The sequence below is a fragment of the Mesoplodon bidens genome (genome assembly GCF_964165515.1).
Source record: "Mesoplodon bidens genome assembly, chromosome: 15".
Lineage (NCBI taxonomy): Eukaryota > Metazoa > Chordata > Mammalia > Artiodactyla > Ziphiidae > Mesoplodon > Mesoplodon bidens.
In genome coordinates this window covers 72,501,054-72,518,489 of record NC_138171.1, presented here as the reverse complement: position 1 = coordinate 72,518,489, position 17,436 = coordinate 72,501,054, and the positions used below count along the sequence as shown (strand labels likewise).

Genomic DNA, 17,436 nt, shown 5'->3' with positions numbered 1-17,436 from the left:
TCTCTCTAAGTTAATTATAAAGAATTTTTTAAACTTTGAGGGCTCATGTGGTGGAAATAGAAAGGTGTTAGAGGAAGAAAGTCACCTGTGCTTCACAGGTTGAAGTAGCCAGGATGGTCAAAGGCCCTCTACTGCTGTATATCCCTTTTCTGTTCAGTGATTAAGAACATGGCCACATCTCTCATCCACTCCAATGTATTTATTACCAAGCTCATACTGCTCACCACATGACAGGCCAATAAATCGAGAAACAAGCTATTGGTGCAAGGAATAGCGAATTTACTTAGAAAGCCAGCAGACTAAGAAGATGGTATACTAGTGTCCCAAAGAACCATCTTCCTGGAGTTAGAATTCAGGCTTCTTTTACAGTAAAAGAGGAGCAGTGTGGCTGGTTGTTTCAAACTTCTTGGTGCTGGAATCCTTTGTGCTTGCAGCTATCCATGTAGGTCAGGTCAACTTGTTCCTGTAAACCTCCAACAAGGTTCCTGTAAACCTCTGTTCCACAACATTTGATCTCTACATGAATGAGAAGTGTTATGTCTTTAAAGGGAGGCAGAGCCTTGAGAATGGGCTATCATGTACATTTCAGGTTTGTTCTTTTCTGTTACATACTCATATCCCACATGATAATGCAAACATGACTAACTTACCTATTGAGGGTAATGATTCTCAGGTCAGCTTTGCCATATATAAGTATCTGATAATAGTTATTGTTTCAATATTTGCACCATAAACATGGAAATTTTTAAGATCAGGAAATACATCTCTTAAAGTACAATAACTATCTGCTAACTAAAAAATACCTTAAAACATTTTTCTAGAGACTACAGGTTATTATAGGCAACTAAATCTTCCAATTCCATCTCAAAACCCATCTCCTCTATGAAGCCTTTTCTCATACTCCCCACCACGCCACACAACTGGGAGAGGTACACACCCGGGAGAGGTACACATCCCTCCTCTGTATTTGTTCGCATTGTATCATGATACGAAGATAAAGTCTGTGCCTGATCTGAGCATTCTCAGCACTAGTTTTGGTGTCTAGCTCACAGTTATACAGTGTCAGCCACTGTATGAATAAATAAGCTTGTTCATTGCTTGATGAGTATGTATGGATTAAATAACAGACTCAAAGTGTTGATTCTGCTTGTTTTTTAAGAGGGATTAAGGCGAGTATTACTTGTTTATATATGTATGAAATTTTGAAGTCTAGAATATACTTTTTAATACACTTCTAAACTAGAACCTTAGGGGATGAGTTGGACCTGCATCACAATAATAACTAGGTAGTGTAAAAAAAAAAAAAAGCCTAGGACATTCAATATGGATGGAACTAAAAAATATAATGTTGAACAAAAGAAACCAGACACAAAATAGCATACATCATCCAATTCCATTTATGTATGGTACAAACATCAGCAAAACCCATCTGAGGATTAGAAGTCAGGATAAGGGTTACTCTTGGTGAGGGGTGGTAGTAACTAAAAGGTGGGATTAGGGGGCTTCTGGGGACTGGCAATGTCCTGTTTCTTGATCGGAATTTCATTACACAGTTGTGTTCAGTATGTGAAAATTCATCAGCTGTATATTTATGATTTGTGTTCTTGCGTATAAATATATAATATTTCCATTAAAAAGTTTAAAAAAGAATTTAGGCCAAGCAGAAAGCTTAAAACCAGTTAAACTCTTTAGCGCAATCCAGATATTTTCAACTAAAATGGAAAATCAATTTGGCGGAAAGAAAGCTGTTACTGCTTCATGATCATATGCAAGATCCTGAAGACAGTCTATGGTCTAATCAACCATGCACAGTCTCTAGAAAGCAAGTCTTAGACACCTTCTGCCCCAAATAAGTGCATATTTGCTCAGTTGGTATTAGGCATGCAGGGAAGTCAGACCAGATGACAGCTGACCACTTTCCTATAGTTGACAAACTACCAAATTCGGAAATTCAGTTTCAAACTTTTTAATCATTTCAAATATAAAATCCCATATTTGCTGACGGTTGTTCAACTGACCTTTTAAAATTAAATGTAAAGTACTTTCAAAACCATAATAATGGCTGAATATGGTGAAGTCCAAGCAAAACAAAGATTCCACTTCTAAATTTTACAACATCTTAAATCAAAATTTAAGTTATCAAAAGCTTTATGTACTTGACAAAAATCGCTAAAGACTGTTATACTGCATAAAACTCCTCCATGGACTGAATGCAATTCTGGTGGTGGGAATTCCATCCCTTTACCCATTTTACAGATGAGAAAACTATAATTTCCTGTCTATTTTATAACCACTGTATCCTCAAAGCTCAACCCCAGGCCAGGTGCATAGTAAACACTCAACAAAAGTGTGTAATTTGGGCGAAGGAGGCTTGGAGAGGTTGCGTAACTTCCCCAAGGTCACACACACCCTTCCTGCTCCCTTCGGATGTGAATCCAACAGGAGGGTGAGCGGAGGGCTGGGTGGTGAATGTGAGGTGAGCCACCCAGACTTCCGCGAGGGGCGTGGCCTTGGGTTCCCCCAGGGTCTTCCATCGTGCATGTTTGGAGTGCCTCACCCTTCTCAGGGGTTTACACCACCCTCTTACTCAGAGATGAACCGCTTTTGTTTCTTCCACCTGGCGACCACAGGTCCTCCAGGCTCTCTAGAGGGGAGGCGGTTGTTCCCGCCTGAAGCCGGGGCTCCTGGCGCGTGGACGCACCCCGGGGTGTGAGTGACTGGTACACCCTGCGGGCGGGGAAGTAGCAGGACCTTAATCACCGGGCTAGTCCTGGGCGGGCCTCGGGGAACCGGGAAACTGGAGGCGGTCTAAGGGAGGGTGGGCAGGATGAGAGGTCGCAAGAGGGGCACGGGGCTGAGCCTCCGCCGGGGTCTCCCCGCCCTCTCGCAGCGCGGTAGCCGGGCGACCACCCTTTGCCCGTAAAGTCTGCGGAGCGCCTCCTCCCCGAGCAGCGGGACCTGGCAGGCGGGGGCTGGGCGTGCAGCCGCCTGCCCGCTGCGCTGACCGGCCTGGCCCCGGGGGCCGCGCGGGGCGGAGACTGGGCTGCGGAGGCGGGCGCCAGTCTAGGTGGCAGGTCCGCGCGCAGCCCTCGCCAGCCGAACCTCGCGGAGCAGCTGCCGCCACCGCGCGCCCCTGGCTCGGCCGCAGTGGCCTCTGGCCGGGTCTCCAGGGGGCAGCGACTCCGCACGCCGCAGGCTCCGGAAAGGAGGTGGGTGGCGAGGGGCCGGGACCAGGCGGGGAGGGGAGGCTGCGATGGGCACCGCTGGTTCCCGAGACCCCCGCCCCTGTCTTTCTACAGCCCCTTGCACTTAAATGGCTGCTGAATTAAAAACCGCGTCCTCGGCTTGTGACCACCTTCTCCGTCCTTGCGTATCTGGCTGCGCAAAGTAAACTCTCCGTCCAGCCGCGGGTACTGCCTTTATGAGGGTAGGGGGCAGGTTTCTACCCACCCACCACACTCCCCTGGTCCTCAGGACCCTGCAGACCTGGCAAAAGACAGGCCAGAGGCCTTCGGACCCACTCACTCTCTGATCTTCCAGGGGAAGCGTGGGTCTATTTCCCCCCGTCTTTCTCTCTGTCTGCCTGCCTGCGTCTGTCTGTCTTTCTTGATTGATTTTTCTATAAAGGACCCGAGGAAGTGGGCAACTGGGCCTCCCCAGAGGAAGGCAGGTCTGGCGGTGCGCTTTGCTTCTTGTTCTGGTCTTTAACTTAGATGTGCTTCCCTCAACAAGTAACAGCTTGCTGAACGTGAGAAGTTCGCTCAAAAAGGCGCAGAAAAGATAGGAGAGGAATGTGGGGAAACCAGATTGCCTAATTTTACCCAGAATTTCGTTGTAAGGGAATCACCATTTATTGCCTAAATGAGAAGTGTTTTGATTGCCCAGGTTAGGAAAAGAAAAAACCTTCTGTCTGATTGCTCACGAAACAAGCAGTAAGGAGTCACCTTAAAAGTAAGGTTATTTTCTTTATGTACAAAACATTTTAAATAACAAAACCTTAAATCATAGCATTTTAGAAATTGTAAGGATCTTAAAGTCAAATACTTCAATGGCGTGTTATGAGTTTGTCTATGAAAGAGTTATCTTTATTGTGTCCTCACTGGGAAAGATTTATGTTAGTAGGAATGCTTAGTGAAAGTACTGAGAGTCTAGCTCAGAGTTTTAAGAGTTGTACAATATATCCTTGTAGCTTATTTTATTAAAAAAATTTTTTTATTGGAGTAAAATTGCTTTACAATGTTGTTAGTTTTGGCTGCTTATTTATTGTATACATAACAGTTTGTACCTCAATTTCCTATCCCTATCTTGCCCCTCCCCCCTTTCCTCTCCCAGCTGGTAACCACTAGTTTGTTCTCTATACCTGTGAGTCTGTTTTCTTTTTGTTATAGTCACTAGTTTGTTTTATTTTTTTAGATTCCACATATAAGTGATATTGTACAGTATTTGTATTTCTCTGTCTGACTTATTTCACTCAGCATAATACCCTCCAAGTCCATCCATGCTGTTGCAAATGGCAAAATTTCATTATTTTTTTATGGCTAATATTCCATTCCACATCTTCTTTATCTACTCATCTGTTGATGGACACTTAAGTTGCTTCCATATCTGTTGTAAATAATGCTGCTATGGGGGCTTCCTTGGTGGCGCAGTGGTTGAGAGTCCACCTGCCGATGCAAGGGACACGGGTTCGTGCCCCGGTCCGGGAAGATCCCACATGCCGCGGAGCTGCTGGGCCCGTGAGCCATGGCCGCTGGGCCTGTGCGTCCGAAGCCTGTGCTCCGCAACGGGAGAGGCCACAACAGTGAGAGGCCTGTGTACCGCAAAAAAACAAACAAACAATAATGCTGCTATGAACATTGGAGTGTAGGTACCTTTCTAATTGGTGTTTTCAGTTGCTTTGTTTTGTTTTGTTTTGTTTCTGATATATACACAGGAGTGTAATTGCTGGGTCATGTGGTAGTTCTATTTTTAGCTTTTTGAGAAACCGCCATACTGTTTTCCAAGGTGGCTACACCAATTTACATTCCCACCAACAGTGTAGGAGGGTTCCCTTTTCTCCACATCCTTGCCAACATTTGTTATATGTAGTCTTTTTGATGATAGCCATTCTGACAGGTATGAGGCAATATCTCACTGTGGTTTTAATTTGCATTTTCCTGATGATTAACATGTTGAGCATCTTTTCCTGTGCCTGTTGGCCATCTATATGTCTACTTTGGAGAAATGTCTATTTAGGTCTTATGCCCATTTTTTGAATGGGTTGTGTTGTTTTTGCTTTTGTTTTTGTTTTTTACTTGAGCTGTATAAGCTGTTTGTATATTTTGGAAATTAATCCCTTGTCTTTCACATCTTTTACAAATATTTTCTCCCATTCCATAGGTTGTCTTTTCATTTTGTTTATGGTTTCCTTTGCCATACAAAAGCTTTTAAGTCTAATTAGGTCCCATTTGTTTATTTTTGCTTTTATTTCATTTGCTTTAGGAGACAGATCCAAAAAAAATATTGCTACAATTCAAGTCAAGGAGTGTTCTGCCTATGGTTTCTTCTAGGAGTTTTATGGTTTCTGATTATATTAAGTCTTTAATCCATTTTGAGTTTATTTTTGTATATGTTGTTAGAGAGTGTTCTAATTTCATTCTTTTACATGTAGCTGTCCAGTTTTCCCAGCACCACTTATTAAACAGACTGTTTTTTCTCTATTGTATATTCTTGCCTCCCTTGTTGTGGATTAATTGACAAGTGTGTGGGTTTATTTTGGGGCTTTCTGTTCTATTCCATTGATCTGTGTCTGTTTTTATGCCAGTCCTATACTGTTTCAATTACTGTAACTTTGTAGTATAGTCTGAAGTCATGGGAGCATGATTCCTCCAGCTCTGTTCTTCTTTTTCAAGATCATTTTGGCTATTCGGGGTCTTTCGTGTTTCCATACAAATTTTAAAATTATTTGTTCTAGTTCTGTGAAAAATGCTGTTGCTATTTTGATAGAGATTGCATTGACTCTGTAAATTGCCTTGGGTAGTATGGTCATTTTAACAATATTAATTCTTCTAATCCATGAATATGGTATACCTTTCCATCTGTTTGTGTTGTCTTCAATTTCTTTCTTCAGTGTCTTATAGTTTTCCAAGTATAGATCTTTTACCTCCTTAGGTTGGTTTATTACTAGGTATTTTATTCTTTTTGATGTAGTGGTAAATATGATTGTTTCCTTAATTTCTCTGATAATTCATTGTTCATGTATAGAAATGCAACAGATGACTGTATATATATTTTGTGGTCTGCAACATTACTGAATTCATTGATGAGCTCTAGTAGTTTTCTGGTGGCATCTTTAGGATTTTTTATGTATAGTATCATTGTCATCTGCAAACAGTGACAGTTTTACTGCATCCTTTTCAATTTAGCTTCCTTTTATTTCTTTTTCTTGTCTGATTGCTGTGGCTAGGTCTTCCAATACTATGTTGTATAAAAGTGGCTAGAATGGGCATCCTTGTTTTGTTCCTGATCTTAGAGGGAAATACTTTCAGCTTTTCACCATTGAGTATGATTTTAGCTGTGGGTTCATCATATATGGCCTTTATTATGTTAAGGTACGTTCCCTCTATGCCCACTTTCTGCAGACCTTCTCAGAGGTCACCATAGTCCTGGCTTAATAAGTGATCTAGTTAGTTTGAAGGGAGGAAATGAGTTCTGGAGCTAATTTTTCAAGTGGCTGTTGCAATTTGAGGGGGTGAGCTCCAGCATTAGCTGGAGCTTGTTATGAATGCAGGGTTTCCACATCCACCCCAGACCTGCTGACTAGAACCTGCATGTTAATAAGATCCTGCTGAATAGAATCTGCATATTAATAAGGTTCTCAGGGTTCATGTGCACTTTCCATTAGAGAAGCCCTCTCCTGGGCTGTTTGCATGCACAGATGTTTCTCAAAAACAGGCCTTATGAAAACATAGATTTCTCATAAGCTGTCTTTACCTAGCAAAGTGAAAAACATTTGTTATCACTTAAATGACTGATTTTTATTTTAAATCTTAAGATAGCCAGGAGAGGTAGTATCATTTGCTTTCTATTTAAGAGAGAGCTGACATTTTTAAGTTCTGCCAATTTGGAATCCCAGTGTTCCTATTACCCCCACAACACTCAGTTCTGATACTGCTTAGCTTCTTTCATCATAGCTCCTCCAATGAGGAGAACACTATGGGTTTGAAGTTCTCACCCCTAACTGTACTTTGAAGAGTGGGTTTGTATGTCTGTCACTCCTGTTTTAAATCTGTTGCTAAAGGTGTATCCAAAAACTTAATTGATACACTTGTTTATCAACCTCTATATGATATAAAATGGTTATTCAAGTAAATCAAATATGTGGCAATAACTAATGACCTGCATCTCCATGTGCTTAAGATAAAACTACCTTATATGACTAAAAAAGAAACAATTTTGCTCTATTTTTATTTTTTGAATTTTCATACCAGAAGATATCATCAGTATTTATGGGAGGAATGTAATAATACATATGTATATACATTAGAGATAAATTTTTTTAATATTTATTTATTTGGTTGTGCTGGGTCTTAGTTGTAACAGGCAGGCTCCTTAGTTGCGGCTCAAGGGCTCCTTAGTTACAGATTGCTGGCTCCTTAGTTGTAGCATACAAACTCATTGTGGCCTGCATGTGAGATCTAGTTCCCTGACCAGGGATCGAACCCGGGCCCCCTGCATTGGGAGCACTGAGTCTTCACCACTGCACCACCAGGGAAGTCCCAAGATAAAGATTTTAATTTCCTTTTTTTAAATCAGTTCTATTGAGGTATAATTTGCATACAACAAAATACATCAAAGTGTACATTTAAATTCAATGCATTTTACTGTATACAAATTATACTTCAATAAAGTTGATTTTTTTAAGTGTCAAGGATTGTCATGATTTGCTGCCTATTGCTAAAATAGTTCAGAGAAGGTCAAGAAAAGTCAGTAGAGAGGGATGGATGACCGGGCAGGCACAGAATATAGCCAGGTGGACCTGGGAGGGTGGAAAAGTGAAGTACATAAATTTAGAAGGCTTGAGATCATTTTTATTAGACTTTTTGTCTTTAAAGTTAAGATGCTGAATTTAGTATCAGGAACCCTGTGGCATTTTTGAAGAGGGGGCTAAAATGGGGGGGAAAAAGTTTTGCTCTGCAAGGTCTGCCTGGCGAGTCCCAGTCTCCTTCTGATCTGTCTGCCTTTTTACGCAAAGACACCTGCATTTGCTACAATGCTCTCATCCAGTGACATTGCGTCTGCTTCTTGGGAGCTCGTGATCCAAGTTGACCATCCAAATGAAGAGGAGCAGAAGGACGTCACACTGAGAGTGTCTGGAGACCTGCACATTGGGGGAGTGATGCTCAAGTTAGTGGAACAGATCAGTAAGTTGCTGCTTCTTTATGGTTTCTCTACATTTGAAACCCTCTCTGTTGCATCACCACTAAATGGCTGAACTGGATTGTCTGACCATCTAAATTTTTTTGATCATCCATCTTGTAATGGCCTCTGCCTGCAAGAGGAAGAGAAATGGGAAGACCTGAAGGGGCCCAAACCACCCTCTGACCCCCAATATGAAAATTTGAGTCTTTGGTGGCAAACTAAAGCTCCCCAGTAGGTGTAAAAACCTATTTGCACAAGAACGGGACCACTTCCATGGAGACTTTAGACCACACCTGGGACCTTAGATTATTATGTGATTCTCTGTTAATGCTTGATTGCTCCATGATGCAGGCGGCCTGGTGCCAATATGTCCTTTAACATTGTCCACCATTTGCTACTCACCCTGTTTAAAACAAGGAAAGAAGTCTTCAGGGTCAGAGTCTTCACATCACGAGTCAACATGAGGTACCTAGAATTTAATAATGTTCTATTTTCTTTGTATTTATTTTTTGTCTTCTACTTAAGACCGCAGATGTTAGCTTATCATTTACACTAGTGATATAAAGTATTTTTAAGTAAGCTTTCATTAGAGTATCATATACGTATAGAAAAGTGCACTTATTATAAGTGTACTGTTCAGTGAATTTTCACAAAGTCATATAACCACCACCCAGATCAAGAAAGAGAACATTACCTGTTCCCCCACCCAAGTCCCACACCTAACCCCTCCCAGCCTCTGCCCCACCAAGGGTAACCACTATCCTGAATTCTTACTCCATAGGAATAATTTTACTTGTTTGCAAACTGTATATAAGTGGAATTATACAGGATAATATACTCTTAGGCATCTGCTTTCTTTCCTGCCACATTATGTCTGTGAGATTTAACCATGCTATTGCATATAGTTTGGGTTCATTGATTCTCATTGCTGTATAGTATTCAATTGAATGATTATGCCACAATTTATCCATTTACCTGTTGATAGATATTTGGATTGTTTCCATTTGGGGGCTTTTACAGATAGTACCTGTCTTTTTTGTGTGTGTGTGTGGTATGTGGGCCTCTCACTGTTGTGGCCTCTCCCGTTGAGGAGCACAGGTTCCGGACGCGCAGGCTCAGCGGCCATGGCTCACTGGCCCAGCCGATCCGCGGCATGTGGGATCTTCCCGGACCGGGGCACAAACCCGTGTCCGCTTCATCAGCAGGTGGACTCTCAACCACTATGCTACCAGGGAAGCCCTAGTACCTGTCTTTTGGTCTATATAGTACACGCATTTCTAATGGGTATATAGCTCAGAGAAAAATTACTGAAAAAGACTTTCCAAAATACTTATAGCATTTATACTTCTAATAGCACTGAGAGAAAGGTTTTCTAATTTAAATAGAGAGAAAGAAAGAAGGAGAAACTATTTTTTAAGTAAATAAAAATACCGGTGGCTCTTAATTTAGCAAAATAAAAGATTGAATATTGACTCTAACATTGGCAAAGGGGAAAGATTCAACCCAGATGCCAAGGGGCATTGAAGAAGGGGAAGAATTCAATGTTGATGCTACCATTAAGAGAGAAAATATTCAGCTCTGATTTCAGTGTAAACACTTTGGAAACTGGGAATATGGTGGAACTAATAAGAGATGGACATTCCTGAGAAGAGTGAAATGTCAGCTTCCCAGTATTTCTGCATGGAATTTGATTGGGAGCTGTTGATATTCCCTTGTGGAAGGATTCATCTCTATTAGAGAAATAATCTTGATTAAACAGAGGTGATGCTCCTGGCCTTCCCAGAAAGGACCATGGCACCAAAGGACTTGGGAGAAGATAACTTTAGTATTTCATCAGGAACAAAAATTGTATGTTTCTCTTCCTTCCATAGTATTTAAATATAAAGAAGGTAAGGTTCAGTCTGTCTTCTACCTGCCCCGCCTTAGGGACTTTGATAAGAAGCCAAGAATGATGAAACTTTGGGCTGTAGGAGGAGGTGGGAGCTGAAGACCAGCGTTGGCTTCAGTTTTGCACACAAGGGACTTGACTCTGGGGTGCGAGTGCTCACTCTCACTTTACTGCACTGTGTTCTCCGTTCTTGCAGACATAGCCCAGGACTGGTCAGACTTTGCACTTTGGTGGGAACAGAAGAACTGCTGGCTTCTGAAAACGCACTGGACCCTGGACAAATGTGGGGTCCAGGCAGATGCAAAGCTTCTCTTCACCCCTCAGCATAAAATGCTTCGCCTCCGCCTGCCCAACGTGAAGACAGTGCGACTGCGAGTCAGCTTCTCGGCCGTGGTCTTCAGAGTGGTCAGCGACATCTGCAGAGCCCTAAGTGAGTTCCCACAGGCACCTGCGCCCCCTGGACTCTCAGCAGAGGAGGACAGGAAAATACGAACACTTCTGTCCACAAGCAGTTGGCTTTACAGAACATGTCCCTTATTAGGAGCATACTTTTCGAGCCCAGTTCTGGAGACTTTAGCCATTTAGTGAAGTTAAACCAAACGGAACATTATTGGAATAAATCAGATTCACTTCCCCAAAGCTTAAAACTATTTCAAAGAGATTTGTAAACAGAAGAGACAACCCCATTAAGATTTTCCCCCCAAAACTCATTTCTCTAAGCCATACTGAAATCATCATTATATTTAAGACAAAAAAAGAGTTCCATTAAATTATTATCACCATAGAGCCAATGCATCTTTATTGTTTTTGAGATAATGGTGATGCAGTGTCTCAATTGCTTCCCAAACATTTGGCTCCAGTAAATAACTCTGTCCACAAACATCATTTGTGGAGTTTATTTTAAGCAGAAAAGTACACTTATGGATCAGAAACTTTAACAGCCATTAGAGACAACACTGTCCAAACCATTTCTTCTTCCTGGGACTTCCATAATAGGAGCAAACCCTGGGTCAGGAATGTGTTCTTATTTTATGTTTTTTGAAAGTGTGTACGTATATTCTCGAGTTCCAAGGCAAAGATTTAGTATTTGAACACAGTATATACAGTATGTGAGTGAGTGATCTATCTCCCCATTAAACTGTAACCTGCTCATTCATTCCTTCAACAAATATATACGTATTGGTTTGGCAGGCACTGGGATGAGTGCTAGGGATGGATTAAGCAATAAAAATAGCCCAAAATCTCTGCCCTCCTTGAGCTTACATTGTAGCATACAGAGACAGAAAGTAAATCATGTAAAAAAATAAGATGTTACAAGGAGATAGGTAGTGGAGAAAAAAAGGAAAAAGTATAATAGTGTACACAGGATTGAGAGTGCCAATGTTGGGAACTGCAGGCTGTTATAGTATTAAATAAGGTGAAGACAGAACCATTTCTTGAGCATGTCTGTGTTCCTAAAACCTAAGAGAATGCCTGGCACACACCAACTGCTTAGTAACTGGTTGTTTGTTTTTTTGTTTTGTTTTTTGTTTTGTTTTTTAACATCTTTATTGGAGTAAAATTGTTTTACAATGGTGTGTTAGTTTCTGCTTTATAACAAAGCCAATCAGTTATACATATACATATGTTCCCATATCTCTTTGGTCGTTCATCTCTCTCCCACCCACCCTCCCTATCCCACCCCTCTAGGTGGTCACAAACGACCTAGCTGATCTCCCTGTGCTATGTGGCTGCTTCCCACTAGCTATCTATTTTATGTTTAGTAGTGTATATATGTCCATGCCACTCTCTCACTTTGTCACAGCTTACCCTTCCCCCTCCCCATATCCTCAAGTCCATGTTCTAGTAGGTCTGTGTCTTTATTCCCATCTTACCCCTAGGTACTTCATGACCTTTATTCTTTTTCTTTTTTTTTTCCCTTAGATTCCATATATATGTGTTAGCATACAGTATTTGTCTTTCTCTCTCTGACTTACTTCTCTTTGTATGACACTCTAGTTCCATCCACCTCACTACAAATAACTCAATTTCGTTTCTTTTTATGGCTGAGTAATATTCCATTGTATATATGTGCCACATCTTCTTTATCCATTCATTTGTTGATGGACACTTAGGTTGCTTCCATGTCCTGACTATTGTAAATAGAGCTGCAATGAACATTTTGGTAAATGACCCTTTTTGAATTATGGTTTTCTCAGGGTATATGCCCAGTAGTGGGATTGCTGGGTCATATGGTAGTTCTATGTTTAGTTTTTTAAGGAACCTCCATACTGTTCTCCATAGTGGCTGTATCAATTTACATTCCCACCAACAGTGCAAGAGGGTTCCCTCTTCTCCACATCCTCTCCAGCATTTATTGTTTCTAGAATTTTTGATGATGGCCATTCTGACCGGTGTGAGATGATATCACATTATAGTTTTGATTTGCATTACTCTAATGATTAATGATGTTGAGCATTCTTTCATGTGTTTGTTGGCACTCTGTATATTTTCTTTGGAGAAATGTCTATTTAGGCCTTCTGCCCATTTTTGGATTGCGTTGTTTGTATTTTTGTTATTGAGCTGCATGAGCTGCTTGTAAATTATGGAGATTAAGCCTTTGTCAGTTGCTTCATTTGCAAATATTTTCTCCCATTCTGAGGGTTGTCTTTTGGTCTTGTTTATGGGTTCCTTTGCTGTGCAAAAGCTTTTAAGTTTCATTAGATCCCATTTGTTTATTTTTGTCTTTATTTCCATTTCTCTAGGAGCTGGGTCAAAAAGGATATTGCTGTGATTTATGTCATAGAGCCTTCGGCCTATGTTTTCCTCTAAGAGTTTGATAGTGTCCGGCCTTACATTTAGGTCTTTAATCCATTTTGAGTTTATGTTTGTGTATGGTGATAGGGCGTGTTCTAATTTCATACTTTTACATGTACCTGTCCAGTTTTCCCAGCACCACTTATTGAACAGGCTGTTATTCTCCACTGTATATTCTTGCCTCCTTTATCAAAGATAAGGTGACCATATGTGCGTGGGTTTGTTTCTGGGCTTTCTATCCTGTTCCATTGATCTATCTTTCTGTTTTTGTGCCAGTACCATACTGTCTTGATTACTGTAGCTTTGTGTTATAGTCTGAAGTCAGGGAACCTGATTCCTCCAGCTCCATTTTATGTTCTCAAGATTGTTTTGGCTATTCGGGGTCTTTTGTGTTTCCATACAAATTGTGAAATTTTTTGTTCTAGTTCTGTGAAAAATGCCAGTGGTAGTTTGATAGGGATTGCATTGAATCTGTAGATTACTTTTGGTAGTAGAGTCATTTTCACAACATTGATTCTTCCAATCCAAGAACATGGTATATCTCTCCATCTAATTCTATCATCTTTAATTTCTTTCATCACTGTCTTATAATTTTCTGTATACAGGTCTTTTGTCTCCTTAGGTAGGTTTACTCCTAGATATTTTATTCTTTTTGTTGCAGTGGTAAATGGGAGTGTTTTCTTAATTTCACTTTCAGATTTTTCATCATTGGTGTATAAGAAGGCCAGAGATTTCTGTGCATTAATTTTGTATCCTGCTACTGTATCGAATTCACTGATTAGCTCTAGTAGTTTTCTGGTAGCATCTTTAGGATTCTCTATGTAGAGTATCATGTCATCTGCAAACAGTGACAGCTTTACTTCTTCTTTTCTGATTTGGATTCCTTTTATTTCTTTTTCTTCTCTGATTGCTGTGGCTAAAACTTCCAGAACTATGTTGAATAATAGTGGTGACCCTGGGCAACCTTGTCTTGTTCCTGATCTTAGTGGAAATGGTTTCAGTTTTTCACCATTGAGGACGATGTTGGCTGTGGGTTTGTCATATATGGCCTTCATTATGTTGAGGAAAGTTCCCTCTGTGCCTACTTTCTACAGGGTTTTTATCATAAATGGGTGTTGAATTTTGTTGAAAGTTTTCTCTGCATCAATTGAGATGATCGTATGGTTTTTCTCCTTCAATTTGTTAATATGGTGTATCACCTTGACTGATTTGTGTATATTGAAGAATCCTTGCATTCCTGGAATAAACCCCACTTGATCATGGTGTATGATCCTTTTAATGTGCTGTTGGATTCTGTGTGCTAGTATGTTGTTGAGGATTTTTGCATCTGTGTTCATCAGTGATATTGGCCTGTAGTTTTCTTTCTTTGTGACATCTTTGTCTTGTTTTGGTATCAGGGTGATGGTGGCCTTGTAGAATGAGTTTGGGTGTGTTCCTCCCTCTGCTATATTGTGGAAGAATTTGAGAAGGATAGGTGTTAGCTCTTCTCTAAATATTTGATAGAATTCAGCTGTGAAGCCATCTGGTCCTGGGTTTTGTTTGTTGGAAGATTTTTAATCACAGTTTCAATTTCAGTGCTTGCGATTGGTCTGTTCATATTTTCCATTTCTTCCTGGTTCAGTCTCGGCAGGTTGTGCATTTCTAAGAATTTGTCCATTTCTTCCAGGTTGTCCATTTTATTGGCATAGAGTTGCTTGTAGTAATCTCTCATGATCCTTTGTATTTCTGCAGTGTCAGTTGTTACTTCCTCTTTTTCATTTCTAAATCTATTGATCTGAGTCTTCTCCCTTTTTTTCTTGATGATTCTGGCTAATGGTTTATCAACTTTGTTTACCTTCTCAAAGAACCAGCTTTTAGTTTTATTGATCTTTGCTATCGTTTCCTTCATTTCCTTTTCATTTATTTCTGATCTGATTTTTATGATTTCTTTCCTTCTGTTAACTTTTGGGTTTTTTTGTTCTTCTTTCTCTAATTGCTTTAGGTGCAAGTTTAGGTTGTTTATTCGAGATGTTTCCTGTTTCTTAAGGTAGGATTGTATTGCTATAAACTTCCCTCTTAGAACTGCTTTTGCTGCATCCCATAGGTTTTGGGTTGTTGTGTCTCCATTGTCATTTGTTTCTAGGTATTTTTTGATTTCCTCTTTGATTTCTTCAGTGATCACTTGGTTATTAAGTAATGTATTGTTTCACCTCCATGTGTTTGTATTTATTACAGATCTTTTCTTGTAATAGATATCTAGTTTCATAGTGTTGTGGTCAGAAAAGATACTTGATACGATTTCAATTTTTCTTAAATTTACCAAGGCTTGATTTGTGACCCAAGGTATGATCTATCCTGGAGAAAGTTCCATGAGCACTTGAGAAAAATGTGTATTCTGTTGTTTTTGGATGGAATGTCCCATAAATATCAATTAAGTCCATCTTTTTTAATGTATCATTTAAAGCTTGTGTTTCCTTATTTATTTTCATTTTGGATGATGTGTCCTTTGGTGAAAGTGGGGTGTTAAAGTCCCCTACTATGATTTTGTTACTGTCAATTTCCCCTTTTATAGCTGTTAGTATTTTCCTTATGTATTGAGGTGCTCCTATGTTGGGCGCATAAATATTTACAATTTTTATATCTTCTTGTTGGATCGATCCCTTGATCATTATGTAGTGTACTTCTTTGTCTCTTGTAATAGTCTTTATTTTAAAGTCTATTTTGTCTGATATGAGAATTGCTACTCCAGCTTTCTTTTGATTTCCATTTGCATGAAATACCTTTTTCCATCCCCTCACTTTCAGTCTGTATGTGTCCCTAGGTCTGAAGTGGGTCTCTTGTAGACAGCATATATATGGGCCTTGTTTTTGTATCCATTCAGCCACTCTGTTTCTTTCGGTGGGAGCATTTAATCCATTTACTTTTAAGGTAGTTATCGATATTTATGTTGCTGTTCCCATTTTCTTAACTGTTTTGGGTTTGTTATTGTAGGTCTTTTCTTTCTGTTGTGTTTCTTGCCTAGAGAAGTTCCTTTAGCATTTGTTCTAAAGCTGGTTTGGTGGTGCTGAACTCTCTCAGCTTTTGCTTGTCTGTAAAGGTTTTAATTTCTCCATCAAATCTGAATGAGATCCTTGCTGGGTAGAGTAATCTTGGTTGTAGGTTTTTCTCCTTCATCATTTTAAATACGCCCTGCCACTCCCTTCTGGCTTGCAGAGTTTCTGCTGAAAGATCAGCTGTTAACCTTATGGGCATTCCCTTGTGGGTTATAGGTTGTTTTTCCCTTGCTGCTTTTAATATGTTTTCTTTGTATTTAATTTTTGATAGTTTGGTTAATATGTGTCTTGGCGTGATTTCTCCTTGGATTTATCATGTATGGGACTCTCTGTTCTTCCTGGACTTGATTAACTATTTCCTTTCCCATATTAGGGAAATTTTCAACTATAATCTCTTCAAATATTTTCTCAGTCCCTTTCTTTTTCTCTTCTTCTTCTGGGACACCTATAATTCGAATGTTGGTGTGTTTAATGTTGTCCCAGAGGTCACTGAGACTGTCTTCAGTTCTTTTCCTTCTTTTTTCTTTATTCTGCTCTGTAGTAGTTATTTCCACTATTTTATCTTCCAGGTCACTTATCCATTCTTCTGCCTCAGTTATTCTGCTATTGATCTCTTCTAGAGTATTTTTAATTTCATTTATTGTGTTGTTCATCGTTGCTTGTTTCCTCTTTAGTTTGTCTAAGTCTTTGTTATACATTTCTTGTATTTTCTCCATTCTATTTCTAAGATTTTGGATCATCTTTACTCTCATTTCTCTGAATTCCTTTTCAGGTAGACTGCCTATTTCCTCTTCATTTGTTAGGTCTGGTGGTTTTTTGCCTTGCTTCTTCATCTGCTTTGTGTTTTTCTGTCTTCTCACTTTGCTTAACTTACTGTGTTTGGGGTCTCGTTTTTGCAGGCTGCTGGTTCGTAGTTCCTGTTGTTTTTGGTGTCTACCCCCAGTGGCTAAGGTTGTTCAGTGGGTTGTGTAGGCTTCCTGGTGGAGGGGACTAATGCTTGTGTTCTGGTGGATGAGGCTGTATCTTGTCTTTCTGGTGGGCAGGTCCATGTCTGGTGGTGTGTTTTGGGGTGTCTGTGGCCTTATTATGATTTTAGGCAGCCTCTCTGCTAATGGGGGTGGTTATGTTCCCTTCTTGCTAGATGTTCGGCATAGGGTGTCCAACACTGTTGCTTGCTGGTCGTTGAGTGAAGCTGGGTCTTGTTGTTGAGATGGAGATCTCTGGGAGATTTTCGCCATTTGATATTACATGGAGCTGGGAGGTCTCTTGTGGACCAGTGTCCTGAAGCTGGCTCTCCCACCTCAGAGGCACAGCACTGAC

The 17,436-nt window shown here is 40.2% G+C and overlaps 1 protein-coding gene across 2 annotated transcripts in view; it reads left to right on the top strand.

Moving 5' to 3' along the window:
• The first annotated feature begins 3,111 nt into the window (after nt 1–3,111).
• FERMT1 (FERM domain containing kindlin 1) overlaps nt 3,112–17,436 on the top strand; it is a 54,843-nt gene continuing 40,518 nt past the window's right edge. The window contains exons 1-3 of one of the 2 annotated variants that reach the window (XM_081255320.1): nt 3,112–3,209; nt 8,234–8,402; nt 10,485–10,718. In XM_081255320.1, the coding sequence (XP_081111446.1) occupies nt 8,252–8,402; nt 10,485–10,718 (385 nt within the window). In that variant the 5' untranslated portion in view covers nt 3,112–3,209; nt 8,234–8,251. Of the gene's footprint in view, nt 3,210–3,940; nt 3,952–8,233; nt 8,403–10,484; nt 10,719–17,436 lie in introns of those variants that run through there. The other variant, XM_081255319.1, reaches the window with a different exon arrangement.